Source organism: Rhyacophila brunnea, unplaced genomic scaffold, assembly GCF_057557595.1.
Source record: "Rhyacophila brunnea isolate RB1 unplaced genomic scaffold, BYU_Rbru_1.0 scaffold_23, whole genome shotgun sequence".
NCBI lineage: Eukaryota > Metazoa > Arthropoda > Insecta > Trichoptera > Rhyacophilidae > Rhyacophila > Rhyacophila brunnea.
Window position 1 is genome coordinate 21,659,113 of NW_028232893.1, and position 26,644 is coordinate 21,685,756.

Below are 26,644 nucleotides of genomic sequence, written 5' to 3' on the forward strand. Positions count from 1 at the left end.
CCCGAAACACATTTATTATCAGAAATTTCGTATATCATGAGATTCGTTTCGACTTTGACGCACAGATAGTGACACCCGAAGAGGATTGTCATTATGGTTCACATCAGATCTGGTATAAGAGTGTTGCTATTGCACACGATTAATTTAAAAAACACGCATAATTTTTAAAATCTCAAAAATGTTTTGTGAAAAAGGGGGGGTTTCATGATTGTTTTTGTCACACCAGTAGTGATGCGGCCCGCGTTACTTTACAAATATATGTATTTGGCCCGAAGAAAAAAAAGGTTGAGTATCATTGCTTTAGACATTATTTTCATTAATATATAATTATAGGTGAACAAAAGAAACTGATTATGGTAATAAACTTATTAAAATCAATAAATCTCTTGTTAGGTAAATTGATATAACATAATTTTATAAATTCTTCATTATCATCAACTTCGTCACAGAGTGAGTTTCCATAGGTTTTTATAATATATCGCTGTGATATAAAATTTCATTTTGAAAAAATCAACTAAAGATATCATATGGTTTTGATTTTCCTTTTACTCAGAATTTAGTTCATTTAAATTATGTCAAATAATTGCAAAAACCCTTACCTAACTATAGAAATACCATCGCTTCACTAAAGAACGTATTGCGCCAGGTAAAGATCATTGTGTTCCAATTATTTTTACAAAAGCTGATTATATTCTTTGTATTCTCAGATTTATTGGATTCTGCGAATAAGGGAGAACATGTCAAGTTTAAAATAAAATTGTTATTTCAAAAAATATGTTCAAACCCTATTATCTGGAGACTATCAAAATGTTACATTATGAGTTTTATCTTCAAACTAGCTTTATGATATGATTAATTCATTTGTCTTTTTGCCATCGAAAACCTGCTAGAACGATAAAACAAACAAACATATTTCTCAGAAAATATAAAATGTATTTAGAAGATATCAAAGGCACATAAAATTATTGTGTTATTAATAACTAGATACATACATAATGAATAATAAAATATTAATTTAAAATAAACAAATAAAGATGTAAAAGCTTTATAAAAATTAATAACATTTGTGTAAAATTATTTAATGATAAACATGTTGTCATCCCAATTGTAACCTGTTGTAAGTGCAAAATTATAAGTAGTAAGTGCCCATACGCACTTGCGGCAGGCCGCCTATCGTTTTTTGTATGCAAAGTGCGATTTGCGGCAGGCCGCTGCGGTTAGCCGGCATACAAAAAACGATAGGCGGCAGGCCTGCCGCAAGTGCGTATGGGCACTAATAGTAATGACTGTAATAATAATGATGTAATAGTAATAAATAGTAATGATAATAGTAATAATGATGTAAAATGTCAGGCGTCAAGGACTTATGCCGATTGATATAGTGATACGATCATGCCTACTGAGGAGGCCGAAACCACACATTTGTGATATCTGCCACAGGTAATTTTACCCAGAATTTTTAATGAAGCTTTATTGTGTTTATTGCATGCATATTTGATAAAGTACAAAAGTTTCAATTACCCTAGATTCTAGGCCCTAGAACGTAGTGTTGCTACATGAAAAAATGCATCACAGTAACCGTAATAATTGACGTACTTATACATATAATTATTATAGCCTGGCAAGGCATTCTAGCCTACAATGATTATAAAGAGAGTAAAATAAAAATGAGGCCGATAATAACCTCCATTATATCACCATTTTGAGATAATCGCAAAAAACCGCTAAATACTTAATATAAGGACTGAACTAGAATATTTTCTTTTTGCAAACATACTAGGTATTTAGAAAAAGCAAACAGCAAAATAAAATGTTATTTTTTACCGTATTCGATCCTGTATGAAGTTGTATCAATAGATTTGTGTTTTTACGAGATATGGATGTTAGCCACTTGTCTTGCTCTACCTATTATGTCCAAACACACAAAGAAAAACAACAGTCGAACCAGGAATCCCCGACATTATAAGCAATATTATTAAACATGTATAACGTTAAGCTGTGAAATATAAAAAAAAATGTGACCGATGACAATTTTGCGATCAACGTCGATCTAATTCTATTTTCAACCAACAAATGGACATTAAGTAGTTCTAATATTGATGAAAAAATGAAGGTCAACGACTTTGAAACTAGTTCTATTAATTTATTGTTGGCAAAACCTGAATAAGAATAAGATAATTAGACATTGATAAAAATAATACCTAATTAGAATCGTTAGAATCATATTTCACGCCCTACAATATATCGAAACACTTACTGTCAAAGTTAAAATTAATTGCAGTAAATGAAACAACAATTTGAATAAGCTATGCCGAATATCAATAATATTAGATTTACTGATTCAGTTGTCTATGACAGATGCGGGCGAATAGTTTGCTACAGATATTTCCACATTGGGAAATGATTCAATTACTGGCCCAAAGCAACCTTTTTTCTGCTTCACTTTCATATATTCGGACCCCGTATGTTGATTAGTTCAGACTAATTACAATTTGTTAAAATGTTTTGTGGTTAATTTATCATTTAAATTCAGCAGAAAATATTTTTTTCAAAATAATGATGACTTCTCAAAATAGTGGACAAAATTTCCAATTTCATAGTGGTGCGATTTTTTAAAAATACATTATAATCCTGAAAAGGCTTAAACATTATAAAATATATGAAAAAACTGTAGTATATAAATGGTTAGTTTTCATACTGAATTCTACAAAAAATATAGTATAATATTTTTGACACATTTGTCATACAATAATAATTATAGTAGAACTTATAACATGCATGGATTTATTGCTGACAGAATGTATTATTGTGGCTATAACAAGAAAATGCAAGTGTAAACACGGGTTACACGAATAAACAGAACATGACAAAACAGAACAGCGATAAATAGAACTAAGTATGACCTTTCAGGAAAAATATAACATTTAATATTGAAATTGTCGTATCTCTATATTATGTTGTATAGATTTTTAATAACACAGATTTTCAATACGCCGTAAAAAAAATCAAATTATATGATATCTGCATTCCTAATCGATGGAAAGCCTCAATTAAACGGGACTCAACTTGGTGTTGCCGGTAAGCTAGGTACCTATATCTCGTCTTAATCAAACAAATATGTTCAAAATGTTCGGGTGACTAGGTACAACGAAATGAGTTTAATATATTTTCTGTAAGTAAAGATAAAAAACGGAAATTTTGCTATTTGAATATGTATTGTAATTTATCTATTAGCATCATATTAATAATATTTATTTATTTGGCGAATGGTAGTTTTTTTTCAGCAGTCTTGAATCTTGAATCATGATTATCAAAATCAAGCAGATATATTGAGGTTTTTACGCCGTATGGCCAACATGCCGTTATTAAAAAATATATTATATATTTCGTTTATAAACTTAAGTTTTATAAGTATTTAATTAATTAATAGATACGACAAAAATGAATGTTTTATTTTTCCCCTGGCTGTTCTGTTTTTTCATGTTCTGTTTTGTCACCGTTCTGTTTATTCATGTTCTGTTTTGTCCGGTTACCGTAACACGTATTATCGTGCATGTTGCAAGATTGCATACATTGTTCAAAAAATTTCAGCGGCTTCTGAATTTTGTCGAAATATTTGGAACTTGTGCGATATGTGTGCCTGCGCAGTAGAACAATAAATACGAACTAAACTGCGCAGAGCATTTTCATAATTACCAATTTCACAACCTATCAAATAGGTGACAACAACGCATTTCACTCACACTTGGAGAATTATTAGATTGGTGAAACAGTTGGCACTTTTGTGGGTAAATAGTGATTATCGCGATAGTTTAATTTACACATTATTGCTGCCAGTAAATCCATGCACGTGTACAGGCGCTATAATTTATAGTATGTATGGCAAACTAGATTTTATATCGAATAATAAAATGAGGTTAATTTTCTTTGAATTACCTAATCACGTCTAAAATAACAGACGGTAACCCGTAAATATAAATTGTTTCCACAACTGATCCTGTTTAAATACTAGAATCAGGGAATACTTTACAGGAAGAGATCACATCTTTAACCCATTTGTTGTCTTTAGTAGATTTCGTCGCAAATTGAAATTGGTTAGATATAAGAGTGTGGAGAGTATTGTTTGGACTGACAAAATCTGTATTCAATCTTTCGTGTTTAGCTCCCATGAATGACATCAATGAAGGCAGTATAATCAGTTTGTAGGTGACAAATGAGTACACCGGGTTTCCAGGAAGGCCGAATATAAACTTGGGTTTCCCATCTAAAATGCATGTGGCAAATAATGTTTGTGTATTTGGATTCATCTGCAAACGGGTAAAATGGATTGAAGCCTGGAAGTCTTCAAGCAAGACATGTTCAAGAATATATTTGTCCGGTGAACGTAGTTTCTGAGTGGCTACAATAATGACATCACTTTTTCTGAAGGCTTTCACCAATCGAGTCTTAATTTGATCAGGATGCAGTTTTACTACGCCCATGTTATGTAGTATTATATTCGATTCCCTGTAATAGAGACAAAAAATATATATGTATTGATTAAAACTACATTTATCAGTGGCATTTTTTGGTGGGAAGACATTATACAGAATTAAATACAATAATACAAAACCGATTGGTTTAATCCACTTACAGAGACATGGTCAGACAGTATCAGCCACTGCCATTTTTCAAAATCATATAAATAGTCACAAGCATATTATTATAACCATTGGCGGCTCGTCCATATGCACTGCGTAACTACAGCACCCCCAAGCAGTTGAGAAAAATGTAATATTATAATTTACATAAATTTATATACATTATAAGAGAATATCAATATTATTTAAGCGTGTTAAGCTTGCCCACGCACCGATACATCCAATAATAATTATCATAACCGCGATGAAAGTGATGCATCGCGTGATTTATTCTCATACAGTACCATTTTCGATAGGATATGCTCGCCGCTCAGAGTTTAGTCTGGTACTGCAGTTTAGACAATAACACTAATCGAAAATACTGTTTTCGTGTTGCGAACGTTGTAGGGACAGCGACTCTGAGCTAGTAGCGACGCGCGAGTCGCGACAGATGTCGAGAGCAACTAAAAGGTAATAGACCTTCTTTCAAAGAAAAAAGACAGAAGAATCAATTTTATAATGAAATAAAAACATTAATAATATTTAATTTTAATAATTTTGATGTTAATAGTAAAATATAATCCAAATAATCATTTATTTTTATTTTTAACCAACCGCAGCACCCCAGATATAATATCCACAAGCCGCCACTGATTATAACTATTGAAGAATTTAAAAGTCATGAATCATTTTCGAACAGACTGCCAACAAATATACCTACTTTTGGATTTTGCCAAAATTGCATTAATTAAATTCAAAAACATTGTTTTTATCGTGGACGAAAGTATTGGAGAGATCACAAATAATGAGATATCTACATTATTATGATCATTCATCGGCATACTATAATTGATTTTTGTTTAAAACGGATTTTTATCAGCCGTTGAGTTTGACGCGGCGTCCCAGGATATCACGATGCAAAGTTTGATTACCACTGCATTTATTACGACACTAATTATGCATGAAGATATTTTACAATTTGTAAATTAATATATCTTGTAAAAGTATTAAAATATGACATTTAAACAATTTATCCTCGCAGGTATTCAATTTTAAATAAAAACCTGCTGTACAGGAAATTAATTTGATTCACTTACCCAAGTAAACTAAGCTGCATTTCTCTTATGGTAACGGAATCCAACAAAGATTCATCTCCACCGTCGACGGAATCCAACAGACTTTCAACGGAATCCAACGATTCAACTTCATCGTCCTGGAATCCTTCTATTGAAAGAAAAGAGACTCTTGGTTTGGAGTAGATAGGAAATACGCTTATCTTCAGATGGGCAAGTAATCCCTTTTCAAAAGGGCCGATCAAAGTGCCCTTGGATATAATGATTTCATTCTTTCGAACACCAATACCTGCATTCGTTATATGACCATAATTGTAATTACTATAAGTACGATCAGTTGTTATGTGATCACCTTCTATAGTACAATCTTCCATCTGAAAAAGAGAGGGGGGAAACAGTTATAGTAAGTAAAACAAATATATACTATTTAAGGCACCGCGTATATTGCTAAGTAATAAATAATCTACCATGTGTCAAACAAAGCTGGAGCCAAGCCCTCCGCATGAGCCGATTTTAGTGAGTAATGTTTTACCAAGTGCATAGCCGACACGCCAGTGTTGCCATAATATAATTTATAAAAACATCGCTTGTAAAATTATAACATTGGAATACATATTCGATATCTGGCTACACTACGAGACGCACACAGTTACACATATTTTCGAATAACCCAGGAAAGGGTCGCGGAGGAAGCGTGAAGGGGGCGAGACAAGTGCTTGAAAAAGTTCGTCATGTTTTGAGGGACAAACACTTGCAATAGCTTTATCTATATTTTTCTATAATCTAAGGCTGGAGCTCTGAAATGTAGCTGACTTTTTCCAATAACAAATATGATTTTTTCGATTTATGGAATGTTGCCCTGTTGTCTGGGTCAAAAATCATTTCGTATTACGATTTTCGAATTACCAGTATGGTTTTATATGAAAATAATGTTCAGGGGACTTTTTTTTCGTGATATTTTCGAATTATGACATATTTCGATTTAACGGGGTTCTTACTAACGGGGGTTTACTGTAGTTATTGCAAGTATTCACGAGAGTGTTGTTTTCCGGTAGCCAATGACAAATATAGCAGATAAGCTCGAATAAAATGATATTTTTAGCTTAAAATATTTTTCTAGTCTAAGTGAAAAACAATAATTTATTATTGGTACCCATGTTTTCACTTCCGCAGTTTTATACACCATTCAAATTTACAGAAATGTGCCCAGAAAAGCTCTGAACCATGTGATGATTCTGGGCAGCCCCGAGTAATTATACTTAGTCAGAGTATGGACCTAATAGGTTTGGCAAGTGGCTAATATCCATTTCTGGTAAAAATAAATCAATTGTAAATTATCAAAAAATTGTCTCAAATTACAAGCTTCATATTTTTCCGCTAGGTGCCTCTGGTAGGTAAAGACGAACTTAAAGAAGAACTCACAAATAATAAATAAATAATACAACAAAAAAATAATCTAGGTATGAAATGTGATCAGACCAAAGATGTTGAAAACCTTCTTCTCGAGAGATTATAGAGATATAACCTAAATGTATGAAATTTAAGCAAAAAAAAAAAACTAGGCCGCATATGAAATCAGCTATAATTGCATTAGAGACATTTGAAGTTGTTTGCGGTTTTCAAAAGATGCGAGATTCAATGCTATTTTACGCCAGATACGTATTTTGAATGTTATGCTGTCTGGCAAGAATAACGTTAAGTTGGCAACGATGCTTGTGGCCCATTATTAAAACGAAAAGTTGATTGCGCCCTATAAATCTGAAAGGTTGCCGACCTCCGCTTAAAAGATTTTCCCCCCAATTTATATACACTAATTCAAGTATACAAAAAATGCGGGTTTACACAAAATATGTGGGCATAAACGTTTTTGCACGCAATGAATGGTTATTGCTGCGATAGGCAAAACATGCATAGATCAAAAGTGTAATTGCAGCTGTAATAATTGTGGGTTATCTCACAATTATATTATTTCGGTATAACCATAATTTTTGAGCTACCCACCTTTACTACGTGGGTGGCGCCAGAAGGAATGGTGTCTCCGATGCTGACACTTACAAACGTAGACAGAGGACACTTCTCATAGCCAGGTTTCAATTCGATCAAAGGCCACTTTACGTTGGTCGTATAATCAATAGCTTCGAAAGCAAATCCATTAATTTTGGATATCCGACCTGAAGGAACATCATTTGATGCAATTACATTATTAGCCAGTACTGATCCTAAAATATTTTCAATCGAACAATTTTCGATTTGGCGGTGCAAGTCATGCGTCGTTCCGAATATGACCTTCAATGCAGCCTCGAGTCCCAAATTACCATCAAAAGTACTGTTTTCGATTTGACTGACATCAACTTTACTTCTCAATCGATTCTGATGGTGGTTTATAGTTTCTTCTTCATTCGGGGCCAATTCTTGGGTAATTTTCGATGATTTCTTCACTAATGTGATTAAATGTGGTAACACTGCTTTACACGCAGTATAATATTCAGTTACATAATCAAGACGACCAGGAAAGTTGAAGATAAGTGTGCCATCCAGGATACCGTAGTTAAATCGATGATATGCATCAGGTAGCAAGGCGTCTAAGAATTGTAAGACAGTATTGTTTGGTTGGTTGATGACTCCTTCCATAGCCTCCATAGCAATAATACACTCCGATTCGAAATCAAAACCACCCACGGTAATGATGAAATCAATCATTAGTGTGTTAGAAGAAAATATAAGGGTTTTTTCAATGGATTCCTTATCTTTGAGAATGTCGAATGTTTTTATATCTTCTTTTTTAAAGATGTCTTGCAAATTGGTCACCAGAAAAGTAACCGAATTCATGACATCGGTGTTATTCTCGTCATTTTTCAACGCCAGGACTAAGCACCTCATTTCCTGAAAATGAAAAAGACTAATTAGATAATTATTATTTCTAATTAACTATTTCTTTTATTCAATGAATAATTTACAAGATTTAAGAATATATCATTCTTATTATTGAACATGTTCAACTATGTATTGAACATGAACATTGTTCAATTATTATTTCATTAATTTCTTTTATTTTGTTAACTGTCAATTCATGATGGAACTGCATTGTATTATTGTTTTTATTTAATAAAACGCAATTTTTTTGTAGTACTTATTCCACCTTTAATTAATATATTAGGACCGGTTTCGTCCGCCTCATTGGGCCATTTTCAACTGAATACATTTTTTTAAAACAATATTTATCAAACAAAATTCAAAGCGATAGAAATAATATAACAATAGGTACATAAATAACTATCCGTCCAAAAGCCTGTGCCAAAAATGGTAATGAATCTTCAGCTTTTGGAAATCATTTAAGTTTAAATAATCACTCTTATAATATCAGTAAAATTTTTAAAATCCTGCATTTGAATGAGAAATCTATAAAATTGGATAAACAGGAAATCCTAGAAATTAATAGGTATAAATTTTTGCCCAATTCTAATTTGTTAAATGATCAATTATATTTTGTGTCTTCTCCATTATTATACCCTATTTAATATTTGGAATTGTCATAACATAACTTTATAATATATTGTACATTATTTATTATTTTAATTTTTATTTAATGTTGACTCATATTTTGGTTGTATTTGTTTTTTTATTCGATCTCACTTTAATTGATAATATTGTTTATTTTATTTTTTAAAAAAAAAAATTATTGTAAATTTTGACTAATCATAATTATTTGTTGATATTAATGTTATTGTAAGTGTAGATTGTTTCATATTTTGTGGTTTGTTAATATTTTAAATAATTTGTTTAATGCCCCTGACGTATTACGAAATATTAATGTCCAACCTCATTAGTTTTAAATTAATCTGTTATTGGGTAGGTATTATTGGACGGATAATTATGTATGTACCTACTGTTATATTATTTCTATCGCTTTGAATTTTGTTTGATAAATATTGTTTTAAAAAAATGTATAAGGTTGAAAATGTCCCACTGAGGCGGACCAAACCGGTCCTAATATATTAATTAAAAGTGGAATAAGTACTACAAAAAAATGCGTTTTATTTAATAAAAACAACAATATTATTTCATTTACAACTAGAAAAAATACCAGGTGACAGTGCCACCTGTCTCTGCATTTGCTATGCACTCGATTATTATGCATTGAGTATCTATCATTATATCACTTGTGGAAAGATTAAAAAAAATTGAATCACCGAATAAAATCGATATTAAATTAATACTATGTGGTAGCATCCAAAATCATGCACCGTAATTAATCCTATGTGAGCGTCCGCCACAATGTTTCAGTACTAAATTAGTCGTATGTGAACACGGCATGGTTACACATGATTCAACGTATTTAACACGGTGCATATAGAATTAATCTTATGTGATAAAAACATGGAAAACTCTGCGATTTTACCATTTAACAATAAATATATTAATTATAAAAAATAGGATTATCCTATTTTAATTTATAATTAGGATAAAAAAATGTTAAAACATTTACTATATACATTATATAACATATACCTACCATTATATCATTTACTTTTACGGTTATTTTTAAAACAGTTTATTTCGATTACTTATCTCAGAATACGACACAAACCACATAGGAGGTAGTGACGCTTAGCGTTGCCATATTTTTGTGACCGAGTTATAGTACGCGGTCCAAGAAATAATAGCATTTCGGCCAAAATTATAGTACGCGTTGTCATTTATGTTGAAAGTGTATAAGATTTTTGCTTCACACAAAAAAACAACGGAGAATTTGAGAAATTCCGAGACCCCTTTTCATTTAGGTACCTATTCCAAACAAAAATGCTTACCAATTAAGAAATGTCATTTTAAACCAAAGTCTATGGATTTTTTTAAAAGTTTTTATAGATTTTTTTTCAGGCTTTCTACATTTTCTTATATTGCGAAATTATACCTAGTACCTACCTACTTTGCATCAATTAATAATAAGTAAATATCGAAATTTTAGTACATACGTTTCACGTATTTTTTCCGATATTCAAAATTATAGTATTTTGGGCGTACTATAGGTACTGCCCTCACAAGGAAAAAGGCAGCTTTTCGACAAAAGTCTCAAATTGAGTTAGTGTACAGATAATGCTCTACGTGAAATTCTGAACCATTTGACATAAAGTCAAAAGCGGTATACAATTTATTTCAGTATAATAATCGACATACTGTTTTTGGTTTTATTTCACGAAAATGGTAGTTATGCTAAACAAAAAGACATTATAACGAGTTTCATAAGCAAAAACACCGCATCGATTGAAAATATACTGGTTTTTGCTTATAGGATATAATATTATATCAAATGATTCATCCACATTATTTTAAAAAAATATTAAGAAAATTTGGAAAAACGTTAATAATGTCTCATTAATAATGTCTCATTAATAATGTCTCATTATCTCAAAATGTGACTGGCAAATAGCTGCCTTTTGCTTATGGGGGCAGTATTTTATCCTTTACCTGTTTTATATCGTACATAGTACGCGGATCAAAATAATAATACAAATACTATAATTATAGTACGGTTGGCAACACTGGTGACGCTATTCTGAATCTGAAATCTGATATTTTGTCGAATTTAGGTACTTACTGAATTTTTTTGTCACATTCAATTGAAATTTTAAATTATGACTTGGCAACACTGACAAAGGGCGGTTCCGGTTTACATACAAAATACATGAAGCCGTATTAGTAAAATTACGACTTTATTACATTGTATTTGTTTAATAATTAAGTACCGATGTGCATATAATAAAATAAAGCATATAAATTAATAAACTTACTGGTCGATGATATTATTCTTGTCCACTGGATTAGTGCAATAATTTGATAGAAATAATTTTGGCGAACGTACCTATTCAAATTAAATGAATTACAACCAATAAGTAAAACCACACGATGTATCCAAGGCAGACGAAATTGTAGAGAATGAATATCACAGACTTTATAATATACTATGTGTAATGAATATCGAATAATATCAACGAATACAAAATTGGACAACACGCTGCCGATTACAAAATGTAAAAATGGAGTTTGATTTGATGACGTTCAATTATTATTCAAGAACGTTGCCAACTAATATACAATGGCAATTTAAAAATAATTTCTTCACTTCAATACGATTTGATTTTCAAGTAGACTATTCACATTTGGTATTTGAAATAATATAAGAATAGATAGTGTGTGTATTTTACACCCACGATGGCCGCGCGGCTTAAGCGTTGGATTATCACGCCGTGGGTCTCAGGTTCGAATCCTGGGTCCGGCAAGTACACATATATTTTTTTCAATCTGTGTGTGAGTCAGGGTATGGACCTAATAGATTGAGCAAGTGACTGACATCCACTTCTCGTAAAAAACAAAATCTGTTAATACAAACCTCTACTCTGTGGAGGCCCATATGATCCTATAAGGATCGGACATGGTCGAAAAAAAAGATAGTGTGTAAATTACATCTGCTTTTTCGTGTCCTGTTTTCAGTAACGTCCCGTGGGGGTAGGCAGATTGAGCGTCGTTTGGGGGCGGCAGTTACTCGAAGGGCGGCAAATCGAAGAGAACAGTTAGTTTTATATAGAAATAGGTACATAAACTTAACAGTTAAGTTAAGTAATAACGGAAATATCTTTCTATTGAAAAAATCAGCTCACTGGTTGGAAATAAAATGTATTAATTAACATAAGAGGTTTAACTGGACCGTATTTTTTTGTCGAGTTCGCGATGTCTAGTTTACTTCCGTTGTCCTTCGACGTCACGTCTTTGATGACCAGTAATGACACATGCAGATTTGCGAATTATATTTGAATTATAGGTAGGTACATACTTACCGTAATTATTTTATCCAACTATTTTTGCCAGTAATTCACGAGTTTTGAAAGTTGTCAGGTGTATTTTTAAATATATCTGAAACAATATTGTCTATTAAAGTAGAGATGGCATTTAAATTAGATTTACTAGTAGGTACCTATTATTACCAAATAAATCCCTTCTCCATGAAAAGGTCTCGAATGCCGTATCAGGAATTTAACATCAATATTAAAATACCCCTGAAAAGGTTAAAAAGCCCTGCACTACAAACACAAAATTTAAACATTTTGCAAAACAAAGGCGCACCCTCGGCATCCTTTTCAAACCGAGACCATGGGTACCTGCTCGCCCCAAGATAACAAATAACATTCAACCTTGAGATAGTCCCGAACGCATGGCTTTAGAAATCTCTCATGTATCCCGCCCCGCACCTCTGGCATACCGAGCCAGCCCTTAGATTTGTGATTGAGATAATGGTTGGGTAGTGCAAATTCTCGGGCGAGGGTGGAAGGTAGAGAGTGCCACGCGGCTTTCCTCAGCACAAAAATGCAGGCCGCGCTTGTTCCTAGTTCTTTTCAATTCAGTGAACCCCTTTTACCATTATTACGTCAATAATGATTCATATAACACCCTTGAAACAAATCACGTGTCCGAAAAAGTGCTTGGGCGTCAATGCCGCCAGTGTGACCAAACGCGTGCTCAAAAAAAAAAAATAGCGACAATAATGTGCCTAATCTAAGATCCTGGTTGTAGCTTATATTGTAAAATTATCGATGTTTGCCTATGTGTTAGCTTAAATAAATTGCTGTTCTGCGCAGTACTGTCAAATCAAAAATGGGACGTCACTGCCTATTTTATTAGGTTTAAAATAATATTTATATAATACTAGCTGAAGTACCCGGCTTCGCACGGGGTCGCTTCGTGGTTATATTTATCTTAGATATTTGAAAAATAATAAGAGGTAATTATTTCTTTAATATTAAAATATCTATGTAATACAATATGGCAATATGAAAATAATTATAATAGGAGTAAAGGTCAAACATAAGAACACTAAATTAAAATCGAATCCAAAATATGAAAACGTTATTAATGTTATAAATATGTAGTAAAAAAAAAATCAAAATTGGATGGAACAAACAAACAACAAACTTTGTATGTTATATAATAATAATTTAGAAACCGCACACAACTGACAAAAGTTTCATCGCAATCGGATGAATGGTATAGGAACGCATACGAATAGTAGAAGAAGATGATTTTCTAATTCAGAAACCTTCGTGGGCATGCGCATGACAACTCACCAAAGTTTCATTGCAATCGGATTAATGGTATAGGAACGCATACGAATAGAAGAAGAAGAAGATGGTTGTACTAATTCAAAAACCTTCGCGGGCTTGCGCACAACAACTGGTCAAAATTTCATCACAATCGGATGAATGGCATAAGAACGCATACAAATAGAAGAAGAAAAAGATGATTGTAGTAATTCAGAAACCTTTGCGGGCAAGGGCACAACAACTCACCAAAGTTTCATTGCAATCGGATGAATGGTATAGGAACGCATACGAATAGAAGAAGAAGAAGATGGTTGTACTAATTCAGAACTCTTTGCGGGCGTGCTCACAACAACTGGTCAAAATTTCATCGCAATCGGATGAATGGTATAAGAACGCATACAAATAGAAGAAGATAGAATAGAAGAAAAAGAAAATAGTTGTAACAATTCAGAGACCTTTGCGGCGTGAGCACAACAGTTGATCAAAATTTCATTGCAATCGGATGAATGGTATAGGAACGCATACGAATAGAAGATAGAATAGAAGAAGAAGATGGTTGTACCAATTCAGAAACCTTCGCGGGTGTTGGCACAATTACTGACGAAAAATTTGTTGCAATCAGATGAATGGAATAGAAACGCATACGAATAGAAGAATATAGAATAGAAGAAGAAGAAGAAGAAGATAGTTGTACTAATTCAAAAACCATTGCGGATGTTACCACAACAACTGACGAAGGTTTCATCGCAATCGGATAAATGGTATAGGGACCATACGAATAAAAGAAGATAGAATGAAGAAGAAGATGGTTGTACTAATTCAGAAACCTTCGCGGGTGTAGGCACAATTACTAACGAAAATTTTATTGCAATCGGATGAATGGAATAGGAACGCATACGAATAGAAGAATATAGAATAGAAGAAGAAGAAGAAGAAGAAGAAGAAGATGGTTGTACTAATTAAAAAAACCATTGCGGGTGTTACCACAACAACTGATGAAGGTTTCATTGCAATCGGATGAATGGTATAGGGACCATACGAATAAAAGAAGATAGAATGAAGAAGAAGAAGAAGAAGAAGATAGTTGTACTAATTCAAAAACCTTTGCGGGTGTTGGCACAATTACTGACGAAAATTTTATTGCAATCGGATGAATGGAATAGGAACGCATACGAATAGAAGAATATAGAATAGAAGAAGAAGAAGAAAAAGATGGTTGTACTAATTCAAAAACCATTGCGGGTGTTACCACAACAACTGATGAAGGTTTCATCGCAATCGGATGAATGGTATAGGGACCATACGAATAAAAGAAGATAGAATGAAGAAGAAGAAGAAGATGATGATTTTTCTAATTCAGAAACCTTTATGGGTATGCATACAACCACTTACTAAAATTTCATTGCAATCGGATGAATGGTATAGGAACGCATACGGGACAGACACACAGATAGACAGACATACAGACAGACAGACATTCATTTTTATATATTAGTATAGCCTATACTCTTTCCGCAAGTGCAAGCAATAAGTTTACAAAGTTTTATCGCAATCGGATGAACGGTATGGCTGCGCATTAAATACGAACAAACAAACACACAAACACACAAACACACAAATATTAATTTTTATATATTAGAAGATATGTAGATAATACGTATCGTAATAAACTAGCTATTTATTATTATATGCATGTAATATTTCTTCGCATACCTATTCTACATTCGTATCATCATCATCACCACCCAGGGTTGATCCACTGCTGGATGAAAGCCTAGCTCTCCATTCTCCACTCTTCTCGGTTCATAGTTATTCACTGCCACGTACACCCACCGAACTTAATTAGTACGTCTACCCAAAGGATTTTAGGGTGTCCCTGTGGGCGTTTAGTGCCTGTTGGGTACCACTGTATGACGGCATTTGTCCAGCAGTTGTCTACTCCTCGCGCGACATGTCCATCCAATTTCCATTTCATCTGCATAGAGAGTAGGTATAGACCACTGCATTGGCGAAATAGTTAAGTGCTACAGAAGTGTGACAACGCAACGGACCGAGAGCAGTGGGGTCAGCTTGGAAAGACATTAATACGGCGGTGAATAAATTAAGGTTGATGGTGCTGATAAAACACCGAATCAATATTGAAATGAAAAGATGATGTTAGCGCCTAGATGTTTCAGTTCGGATTGACGCTTTAACGTGCATTTGGCAAGCTAATATAATAATTATATTTAAATAAAATCCTATAGTAAAATACACGTACCTTCCTGAAGACGAATCATATTGAAGTGATGTTAACATTTAAAAATAGACATTCAATAAAGATAAACAGTCTGTTTTAAGCTCTGTCCATATACTGGATTTTTTCCGTTCGTCTCACGAAATCATCACAGTGCATGCGTCGTCTGCGCATTCCGAGCCTCAAATCGGTTTCAAAATGGCCGTTATTAGTGATGAAAGTACTAGAACAGGCAGATCCGACTCCCTTGTTCTGTTCAACACCCCGGCAATATTATTATCTATTTATTTAATTATTATTACTTCATATTAATTTAACACACGTGAATATCATTTGATCTAATTTTATGCGAGTTAATCGGGTAAGTGTAGTAAAAAGTTCAAAGTTATAAAACGTACAGGTAGGTACTCTACATTTACGTCTATTATCTATGATTTGACCATAGATTAGACCTGGCGAAGTTAAAGGTTTGATGAACAGATGTAGACAGCCAATGAATGCTTCTTCTTGACGCATGCACAAAACTTCTCGGTTTATAACCAGAATTTAAATGTTGAAGTGAATGTGGATGATGAAGTGAATAGATGTGGACTAAGATCTATTGTATACGCACTGAACTAGGAATGCTAGAATTACCCTACTAAAAATAATAAAATAAATTATTCAGCAACCCAGAGCAGACAGCTACCTACTAGCGGTTCCATGACAAAACAGAACATGACAAAACAGAACAGTGACAAAACAGAACAACGATAAATATAACTATGACCTTTCAGGAAAAATATAAATTTAATATTGAAATTGTCCTATCTCTACTATGTTGATAGATTTTTAATAGCACAGATTTTCAATACGCCCTAATAAATCAAATTATATACCTAATTTCTGCATTCCTAATCGCTTTTTTTCCTTTTTCCCTGGCAAGTGGCGCACACAGGGGGGGGGGCAAGGGGACCTGGCACCCCCCAATCATGAAAATTATCAAAATGATTTTACACATTGAAAAAAAGCCAATAAACTATACCTTGGGTTTAGACAAAGAACACGGCAAAAAATGATTTATAATTCTCCAGCACCGTTTTCAGAAAAAATTCTGAAGTTTTAATTTCTAATACAAAAATTTCGAAACACTAATGTCGGGTTTTTTTAGAGACCCGTTCCCTAATGAACTGTCAAAAAATTCTCGGTGTCCACCCGAATTCCGGAGTGGTGTAGGTCATGGCTGGGGAGGGCTGACAGGGCTCTAGCCTGGGGGCCCGGGCTGTGGGGGGCCCGGCATGTCGGCTTGACCAGATAAGTGAGATAAACGCACATCATAAATTAGATTTAATAGGAAAAAAGTCGCTTGCAGCTCTATTATACTCCATGTCCATGAACATTTTAAATTATATAATTGTGCAATATATTTTACGATTATTATGTGTCGATACTCGACAGCTCCATTATTAAAGTAGATGTATTGAAAATCACAAAAACAACACACAATTTGAAAAACGTTAATGCAGTGTTTCACACTGCCTTTAATCTATGCGGTAGGTAGGGGGCCCGCCAAATATCCTAGCCTGAGGGCCCGTTTCAGGATGTGGGAGCCATGGTGTAGGTACACCGAGTGCAATAGACAAAAGACCGATAAACGAGAAATTAGGCTGTGTTGTGTTGAGTAGGTTTGTGTATAAGTTAAATAACGCAAAAATACTATTTTTGTCCATTTTCAATTATTATTTTGGAACCTCAATATTAAAAAACAAAAAATCGACGATAAACATTCGTCGAAAAGAACGACTACACCCACTGGTGTAGTGTAAGTCAAAAGAACATTTTTTTCAGTGGAATTCGGCATACATATTGTAGCTCTCTAGACCAAGCGGGTAGCACAGCCGATAATATTTGAGTAATGTTTTTGCATACTAGGCGCACATGTCCAGCATGGTCGCTGTTACAGATTCTCACTCGACACTTGCGGTCTAGCACCCGTCGCGAGCGGACGTCTCTTCCCGCACTCCGATACCTGCATACAACCGACCTTCTTACAACAAGATACCGACCAGGCCAATAATACCTACTTCTACCGCCGCAAGTGACCAGTCGACCTACCTGCAAATATCACCAGACGATCAAGCAAGAATTACCTACTTGCTAACTACACAAGCGACCAGACATCATACCTACTAGCTACCTACAGCTATAGGAAAGAGACAGAAGACTTCAAGACGACCAAGCAAGAATTACCTACTTGCTAACTACACAAGCGACCAGACATCATACCTACTAGCTACCTACAGCTATAGGAAAGAGACAGAAGACTTCACAATGGAGAAAATCAACAACGAGATCAACAAGCTGTATTCACGCAAACCATCCAGACTACGGGACCTCCTGACACTCCACCTACTTATCTTGACTGCCTATCAAGAGGAGGCTGAGACAGCTACCGACACACCCGCACGAACTCACTCCTGGAGGACAAACCACGACACCATTTTATCTCACACCTGGACCAACAGGAGCCGCCAGCCATACTACAAATCTCCAACTCGCATCACCAGACGACCAGCACAATCGCCGATCAAGAAAGCAGACCCTGTTACCCTCACTACACGGGAAAAAGACCGGATATCCGTAGTCATCAGGGGCTTTCCGATCGGCGTGTCAACAGAGGACATCACCAACGATCTCCTCCGCAGAGGTTACCCGATAGTCAGCGTCACGAGGATGACCCGGGGCAGGAGCCAGCATCCAATGCCTCTTGTCCTGGTCAAACTCTTTGACAACGACCGAGGGCAACTGATACTCAATCTGCAGTTCGCATTACGACGCAGAATCACCGTAGAAACCCCGAGAAGCATAAGAAACACTCACCTCAACAATACCAGCAACATGACGACAATGCGCAGCTCGACAACAACTACACAAACACAGACAGACGCCGACAAGCCCATACTACACACGGAGCCCCCTCTGGAAATGGACCGCACCATTGCTTCCGTTCCGCGGAAAGTGAAAGCAGACATCAGCCCGACTGAAGAAGCAATAACCAAGACACCGGAACCTAAAATCGCGGTCATATCACACTTACCGACCAGACCGATCATCTCAACGGAGCCCCCGGAAATTATCATCATCAAAAAAACAGAGACCCCGGAAACAGATAATCCCACAACCAAAGTTTCCGAGTCACTGGAAACTGAAACTCCGGCAACACATAAGACCGAAAACTCAGAATCCCTGGAGATCAAATCTGCAATAACCGCTGAAACAGAAACAAAGACCCCGGAACCGGAAACCCCGACATCCGAAGCAACAGAGACCACAGAAACGAAAACCCCGACAACACCGGAAATCGAAAATGCTGAGACCCCGGAAAGCGAACCGCTGCCGGAGGCTGACAACAGCAGCGAAGACGACGAGAACATGTATACTACACCGGAACCGGACTATACCACCCCGGAACTGGACTTACCTGAGTCACAAGATGACAAATGGGAGCTTGTCTCCGGAAAAAAACAGACGACGACAGAGGAGGATGACTATGAGCCTCCCAACAGAACACAACAGATCCACAACAATTTCAAAATCATGAGAGAAAAACGATATAAAAGTCAAGACGAACATTACCTAAGGTATGAGAAAACATACATAAAAGAGGAAAGACACCATATCGACTCCAAAGGCTACTGGACCTCAGAATGTTTCCTAACACTGAAACTTCTCCAAGAATACGAAGAAGAAGTAAACACCCGCCTACTCAAACTAGGCAAAAACCCAGATGAAGCTCCGAAAAAGAGTAAAGACATACCGAAGAAGACGAAGAAAAACACAGGAAGAAAGAAGAATAATCGCCGATGAGCAACCACCTACGGAAGAGAAGATTGGAAGATCCATGTCGCGAAACATGGAAGCTGTGTCAGTCGGCGGACGCTGCCGAATGAAGAGTGCTCCAAGCTCACTCTTATATGAATTAATTTTTGAAATTGCAAAATTTTAAAAAATTGAATATTTTTATACAACACTTGGACTTGAAGACAGCAGCCTCGCCCGGTCCTCATCAAGAACCGGGAAACTCACATCGCCACCCGAATGGATTGTACGGAGGAACAACACTTGACCTTGGAGGCTGCTGCATCCCCCGGCCCTCATCAAGGACCGGAGACTAACATCACCACGTCGAATCACGCGAATCCTTGCCAGCGACCTAATAATAGAGATGAAGGGGATGAGGCTAACTGCCGGAGTGCCCCATAAAACACCAAAGGAAGATCAAAAGTCAAGTGGTCGCTGTTAGTCACTTCCAATCCGTCAGTTGCTGATGACACGCTCAACGGTTACCGCCGTTATGCCTCCAATTTAATAAAAACTAGGAGAAACTGTAAAATTATACCGCCGTGTATTATGAAAATATGTAAAAATAATTATATGAAGAAGAAGCAGAGCCTATGGGACTAATTTACATTCTCCTCCTTGCCCCCCCCCAATATTAAATCCTGGGTGCGCCACTGGTTGACAACACTGTTTACAGACAATTATGTCTTACACATTAATATGTTATTTTGTGCTTTATACAATGTTAATAAAATTCTAAATATTGTAGCTCTCTAGACCAGTGTTTCCCAAATATTCGACATCTGTGTACCCGTTCTATAATTTTCGTAACACTGAGTACCCCTCGTCAAAAAAAAATGCTTATAAGTACTTTAATAACAATCACAATATATTTATATTTTCCTTTTGTAGTACATAAACAAAATAATAATAAACAAAAAATAAAATTCATTCATATTAAAAGTTATATTATAAAAAATAACATTCATTATAATTAGAGTTGGGGTTCGGGAATTTCCCGAAGGGAATTCTCGAGAATTTTTCGAGATTTTCCATCCCGAATCTCGAGAATTGAAATTTTCAACATTTCGGGAAATCCCGGATCTCGAGAATCTTTTCTCGGGATTCAGGATTTCTTTATTATCAAATGTTAATTGAAAAAACGATTTTTTATATGAAAAAAGTGGACAGAAAACACAAAACGTTCAAAGACTAATCGGGGCATATAACACAATTGCCAACATCGACTCAAAAGGAGCGCAATTTACATTCTCCTCCTTGCCCCTCCCCCCCCCCAATATTAAATCCTGGGTGCGCCACTGCGCGTGGCTGTTCCGTTTTGTCACTATTCTGTTTCGTCATGTTATGTTTTGTCGTTTTCTGTTTTGTCATGTTCTGTTTTGTCACTGTTCTGTTTTGTTGAAAAAAACATTTTAAAATAAATAACTGAAGAAGAATATGACAATACTTAGATTGTCAATTATTTCACTAATTAGGAAAATAAGGTCACTTATCAGTGATCAAACTATTCTAAGGTCTTTGGTCATGTTTTGACCAAACTAACCACTGTGTTTGTTCATATATCATCATATTATTACAATAGCGTTGTGAGCATTTTAAGTGAAATATAGATATTGGGTTATTACCAAATGGAAGATAACACTATAGTGACCCAATTTTTACTCTTAACATAAAATGACCAAAAAAGCAGTTATCAGGTTATGCCCAAACGCCACCGAAATATAAATGAAGGTTCGTACTTACTTATATATAATATTTAAAAAAAATAATGACGAAATAGCCATGCATATTTTCTTCGGTTTTCCATAGTATGTTTACCAATCGATGCGCAAACGGAAACGACGATATTCATGTATAAATAATGACAAATCGCATTGTATAAAAAATAAAATTGCAGGCAAAACATTTTCAAGAATAACCATTACGCTTAATGTAAAATATACGATTTCATAGATCGGCCCCTACAATCGGGGAATTAATAATAAATATTATATACAATCAACAAATCGTATGAAATGAATTATCGGCAGTCATTCATATATAATATTGACTGCTTGTAATTTTACCTCAAACATAATTTGTAAAAATGGAAAACCGCTCAGTGATGGAGAATATATTAATATGAAAGAAGAGTGCTCTAAATACTTTCACAATCTCTTTGAGTTATTTGAAAACAAGTGGAAAAAATAAAAGATATGCCTTAGGCTAGAAATACGGTGAAAGATAGAATATCAATAACTCAATTGTAATTTTAATATGTTTTAAATAGAATTCCAAAAAACCATTTTTTATAAAACTTAAGAAAACCCTTTTTTCGCCATAAAAAAATAGCTTGGCACGTCAGACGGTCGACAAATATTATTTGAGAAATTTTGGCATGCGTGCGTAAAAAGGTTCGCCAACCCTGTACTAGTTGATGGGTATAATAAAAGCACTTAACCAACTATAGACGGAATTTTATTATCAGTGTAATTTTAAGGTCAATGTTGGATGAAGATCTAATTAATTTTTTGTAAAATGCCGTAGTAAAATATAATAAAATAAGTAAAAATACCCCATGCCTTCGGCAACATGGAATTATGAAACTTGAACATATTACCTAGAATGAAATTTATACTATTTATTTTGTATCAGAAATACAACAACTGGCGTAAATTAGTACCTACCTAACCGATAAGTAATTAAATATTATCACTCTTGACTGTCATTATTAGCAGTGCTCTAAATGGACAATTTTACGAACATGAACGCTCGATAATTGTCCAAAACTGTGTAATATTAGATATATAATAATATCTGTAATATAAAAAGGTTCGGTGACAAAACAGAACAGTGACAAAACAGAACAACAATAAATATAACTATGACCTTTCGGGAAAAATATAAATTTAATATTGAAATTGTCCTATCTCTATTATGTCGATAGATTTTTAATAGCAGAGATTTTCAACACGCCATAATAAATCAAATTATATACCTAATTTCTGCATTCCTAATCGCTAGAAAACCTCAAATAAACTTAACTCGGTGTTGCCGGCAAGCTTAGAGCTTAGGATGGATTAAGGTCGAAATCTCGAAAAAGAATTAAGAGAAAAAAAAATGCTTTTTTTGGTCTCCTGCAAAAAATTGCGCAATCGTAAAACTTAGGTATATTGAATTGCACAAATTAAAAATGCTTTTTTGTTTCCCTTGTAAAATTTGCGCAATTCAGAATAAGTGTTACAATTGCGCAATTTTTCACATGAGAGACAAAAACCCGTTGTTTCTACAAAAAAATGTTTTTTTTGTTTCCCTTGTAAAATTTGCGCAATTCAAAATAAGTGTTACGATTGCGTAACTTTTGCAGGAGAGACAAAAAACCATTTTTTCGTGATTTTTTATTTCGTCCGGCACCCCTATTATTATTAGCTAGTGCTCATACAGGTCTCCTTGAAGTTATAAAGAAAAAGTATGAGAAACTTAGTAATTGAGTGACAATAGTGGTGCATGATTATCAAAATCAAACAGATACATTGAGGTATTTACGCCAAATGGCCAACATGCAGTGATTACATTAAGTTTATAATTTGATATACTCTATATATAAAAAATGCATTATTTTCAAAATAACGGTATTGTAAAAAAAATGAAAGTATATTTATAATACCTTAAAAATTGTTTTTTTTTTAAATATTAAATATTTATATGTAGTATAATAGTATATGTATTTCGTTTAAAATTTAATTAATAAATAGATTTCACAAAAAATAATGTTTCATTTTTCCCCTGGTTGTTCTGTTTTGTCATGTTCTGTTTTGTCCGGTCACCAGTGAGTTAATAACGTACTAATTAATATTATTATTATTAAATTTTCAATTGAAACACATTAAATACCTATCTTATTCCTTAATCTAAGACTTGCATATATCTTTAATGTGTAACATATTTAATTTGTTAAATATTACACAAAAATAACATAGTAAAAATAATAGAAGTGTAACAAATTAAATATGTTACACATTAAAGATATATGCAAGTCTTAGATTAAGGAATAAGATAGGTATTTAATGTGTTTCAATTGAAAATTTAATAATAATAATATTAATTAGTACGTTATTAACTCACTAGATACGTACCTTAACTTTATTGAAATAGTATGTAGGAACCAATGACATTAATATGGGCGACGCATCTGGAAAAAAATAATGACACTCACTTTTTTGTCGGGTCTGCCGAATGGTATAATCTGTTCTAACGCCATTACAATAAAAGTGATATTGCTATCAATTCCCGAGGTTTTTTGTCGGGTCTGCCGAATGGTTCGGTTCGAACGGGTTCGCTCAAATTAACATTGACACTAGAAACACTGTTCTAAAGCCATTACAATAAAGGTGATATTGCTTTCCCGATATCGCATAATAGAAATTGCGTGACGTCTACCTATACATGTGCGAATGTCGCTATGCGCGAATTCACTTGCTAGCTACTGTACTCAGTGCGTTGTCCGTTAATAATGTCATTGGTAGGAACTTGCAAAAAAATAAGTTTCTCGTTTTATAAATTAATACTACAATAATATGTACCTACATTCCAATGTAAAATAGCTTCGACCCTTACCTACCCTACAATCCTAAAAATCTTTTTTTTTTAATATACATTATTGTTCATAAATAGGACAAGGCAATAAATCTTACCCGTAACCCCAGAGCATTTTTTATACAATTTTATTGTTTTATCACCATTAATAATTATTTATCAATTAACTTTTCCTCAATTATAATTAAATCCGAACTGAAACGTAATAATATTAAGTAGGAGGCTTGAAGATTTTACGAACCGGTACGCGATCCTCGGGGTTTTTACGAACAGGAACGCCACCCTCGGGGAATTCACGAACCAGAGCTACGCTCCGGTGCGTTCCAGTCCATTCCGAGCGCTGATTATTAGGTACCTAACTACTTATCTATTATCCGATCTTAAAATCGGATTTCACTGGATTTCCTCCTTTCACTGGAAGTTAGATAGTTTTGAGAATAAAAAAATCGGTGTGTTTACTTATGTACGCGCGTTAGAAGTTATACTTCTTTGGCGTAACAAAACTTGTGATAAACTAGATTCTTCGACTAGCTCTTAATTATCTTGTTAAATTACACACTCAAGAAAAAGGACCGCTTATTATAACGCCGTTGGTTTATTTCTATACACTTTAACTAATATTACTAAATTATATAATGGTTTCTAGTTGTTTTTATTTTTAAAGCACTTGCCAAATTTAATGTAAATCTGACGTTTAATCGTTTGTTTACGTAAGGAATTGCAAATGGCCGACAATAATAAATTCCCTGCCTAAGCAACGGAACAATTCTAAACTATAATATTATACTTACTGTATAATCGTCACGATTGCAGTATCATACTGTGGCGTAAAGGTAGTGCGTTCGGCTGATAACCGAACAATCGGTGGTTCGAATCCAATTGAGTGCGTTTCTTTTCCTGAAAATAAATTATGTGTTACATGTCACACGCCAAAAATACACTCTGATCTGATTTCGCAAACGCGCCATAAGAAGTATAACCTCAAAATGACTTTAAAGCAAAGACATTGCACGGTTAAAAGCGACGCCGAGCGATAGCGATAGGCTTCATGTAAGAGCAGTCGGAAATTATAATTCTAACAATAATTACTAAATTGAACCTATAGGTATAGGTAATTCATGCGCACTAGAAGTAATCGCAATCTGCGCAATTTTAAGGTTACGTTGTTGCACCTTAATAACAGAAAATATATAGTGTTTTAGGCATATACTATGTCTTTTTTTTTATATCCTACTCCTACATAGCACGAAAGCAAAATAATCATTATACCTATGTCAAAAAATATTGGTGGTCAACGGCTGGTCGGCCCCAAGTGGACACATTGACGCCAGTAGATGTGTTCATAGCAAAAGTTGGGAAATGCCAAACTGTCAGCAAGTCCCATCTGCTGGCCTCCCCGCGGCGACCTCCGGGCAATGCAGCGTAAGCTGTAGCTAACAGCAGGGGGCGAAGGGCGAGTGACCGGCGCCATTAAACTGACCTTCTGACTAAGGGAAGGAAATCCCCGACAAAAAAACCTCGTCGGGCTGACCCTCAGGGCCCTCGTGGCTCAGGCCTCGGGAGCGCTAGGCTAATCACCTTGCCTCCTTAAACAAAACAGATTAACAAAACACCTCCACAGTAGCCTCGGACGACAATCGGCTCTGTAAAACGACGACCTTGCATGAAAATGGACAATGAAACAGGTAGAGTAATCCTCTCTAACAACTCGAGTATGCGCATTGGGACATAATATATAATGTTCGCACCCTGCGTACCCCCGGAAAGGACCTGCACGCCACACGCAGCATATCCTAGGGCTGAGCGAAGTGCGCTGGAAAGGAGCCGGGAGAAAGTTGATTGAGGGTTACTCTATTGTCTACTCAGGTCAGGAGCAATAAAGAGAGTGGCCCGTTGCCTCGTGAAATGGGAACCAATCTCGGAGAGACTGATACGTGCCTCCCTCAAGACGCCTGGTAGCTCCTTGACCGTCTTTCAGTGCTACGCCCCCACTGAGGATGCCGACACGCATATAAAGGATGCTTTCTACGATTCTCTCCACGCGGCAGTCTCCGCCATCCCCCGAAGAGACCGCGTGATTGTAATGGGGGATTATAATGCGAGAGTAGGAGCAGACCCGGTGCTTGGCCCCACGGTGATTGGACGACACGGCCTAGGTGACCCCCAACGATAATGGTGAGCAGCTCGTAGAATTCGCCACTCTGAACG

General features: G+C 35.1%; 1 protein-coding gene across 5 annotated transcripts in view; it reads right to left on the reverse strand.

Annotated features, from left to right (window-relative positions):
• The window catches only part of LOC147069709 (phenoloxidase subunit 2-like), a 91,862-nt gene extending 80,100 nt beyond the window's left edge, over positions 1 to 11,762 (reverse strand). The window contains exons 1-5 of one of the 5 annotated variants that reach the window (XR_015071195.1): positions 11,482 to 11,609; positions 7,694 to 8,575; positions 5,717 to 6,066; positions 3,937 to 4,506; positions 600 to 719 (exon numbers count right to left, since the gene is read on the reverse strand). Coding sequence is in view for 2 of the 5 variants with exons in the window: in XM_085950678.1 (XP_085806804.1) it covers positions 4,002 to 4,506; positions 5,717 to 6,066; positions 7,694 to 8,572 (1,734 nt within the window). In the remaining 3 variants the exon portion in view is untranslated. Of the gene's footprint in view, positions 1 to 599; positions 720 to 3,463; positions 4,507 to 5,716; positions 6,067 to 7,693; positions 8,576 to 11,481 lie in introns of those variants that run through there. The other 4 variants (XR_015071194.1, XM_085950678.1, XM_085950679.1 and 1 more) reach the window with 4 other exon arrangements.
• Between the last annotated feature and the right edge of the window lie 14,882 nt (positions 11,763 to 26,644).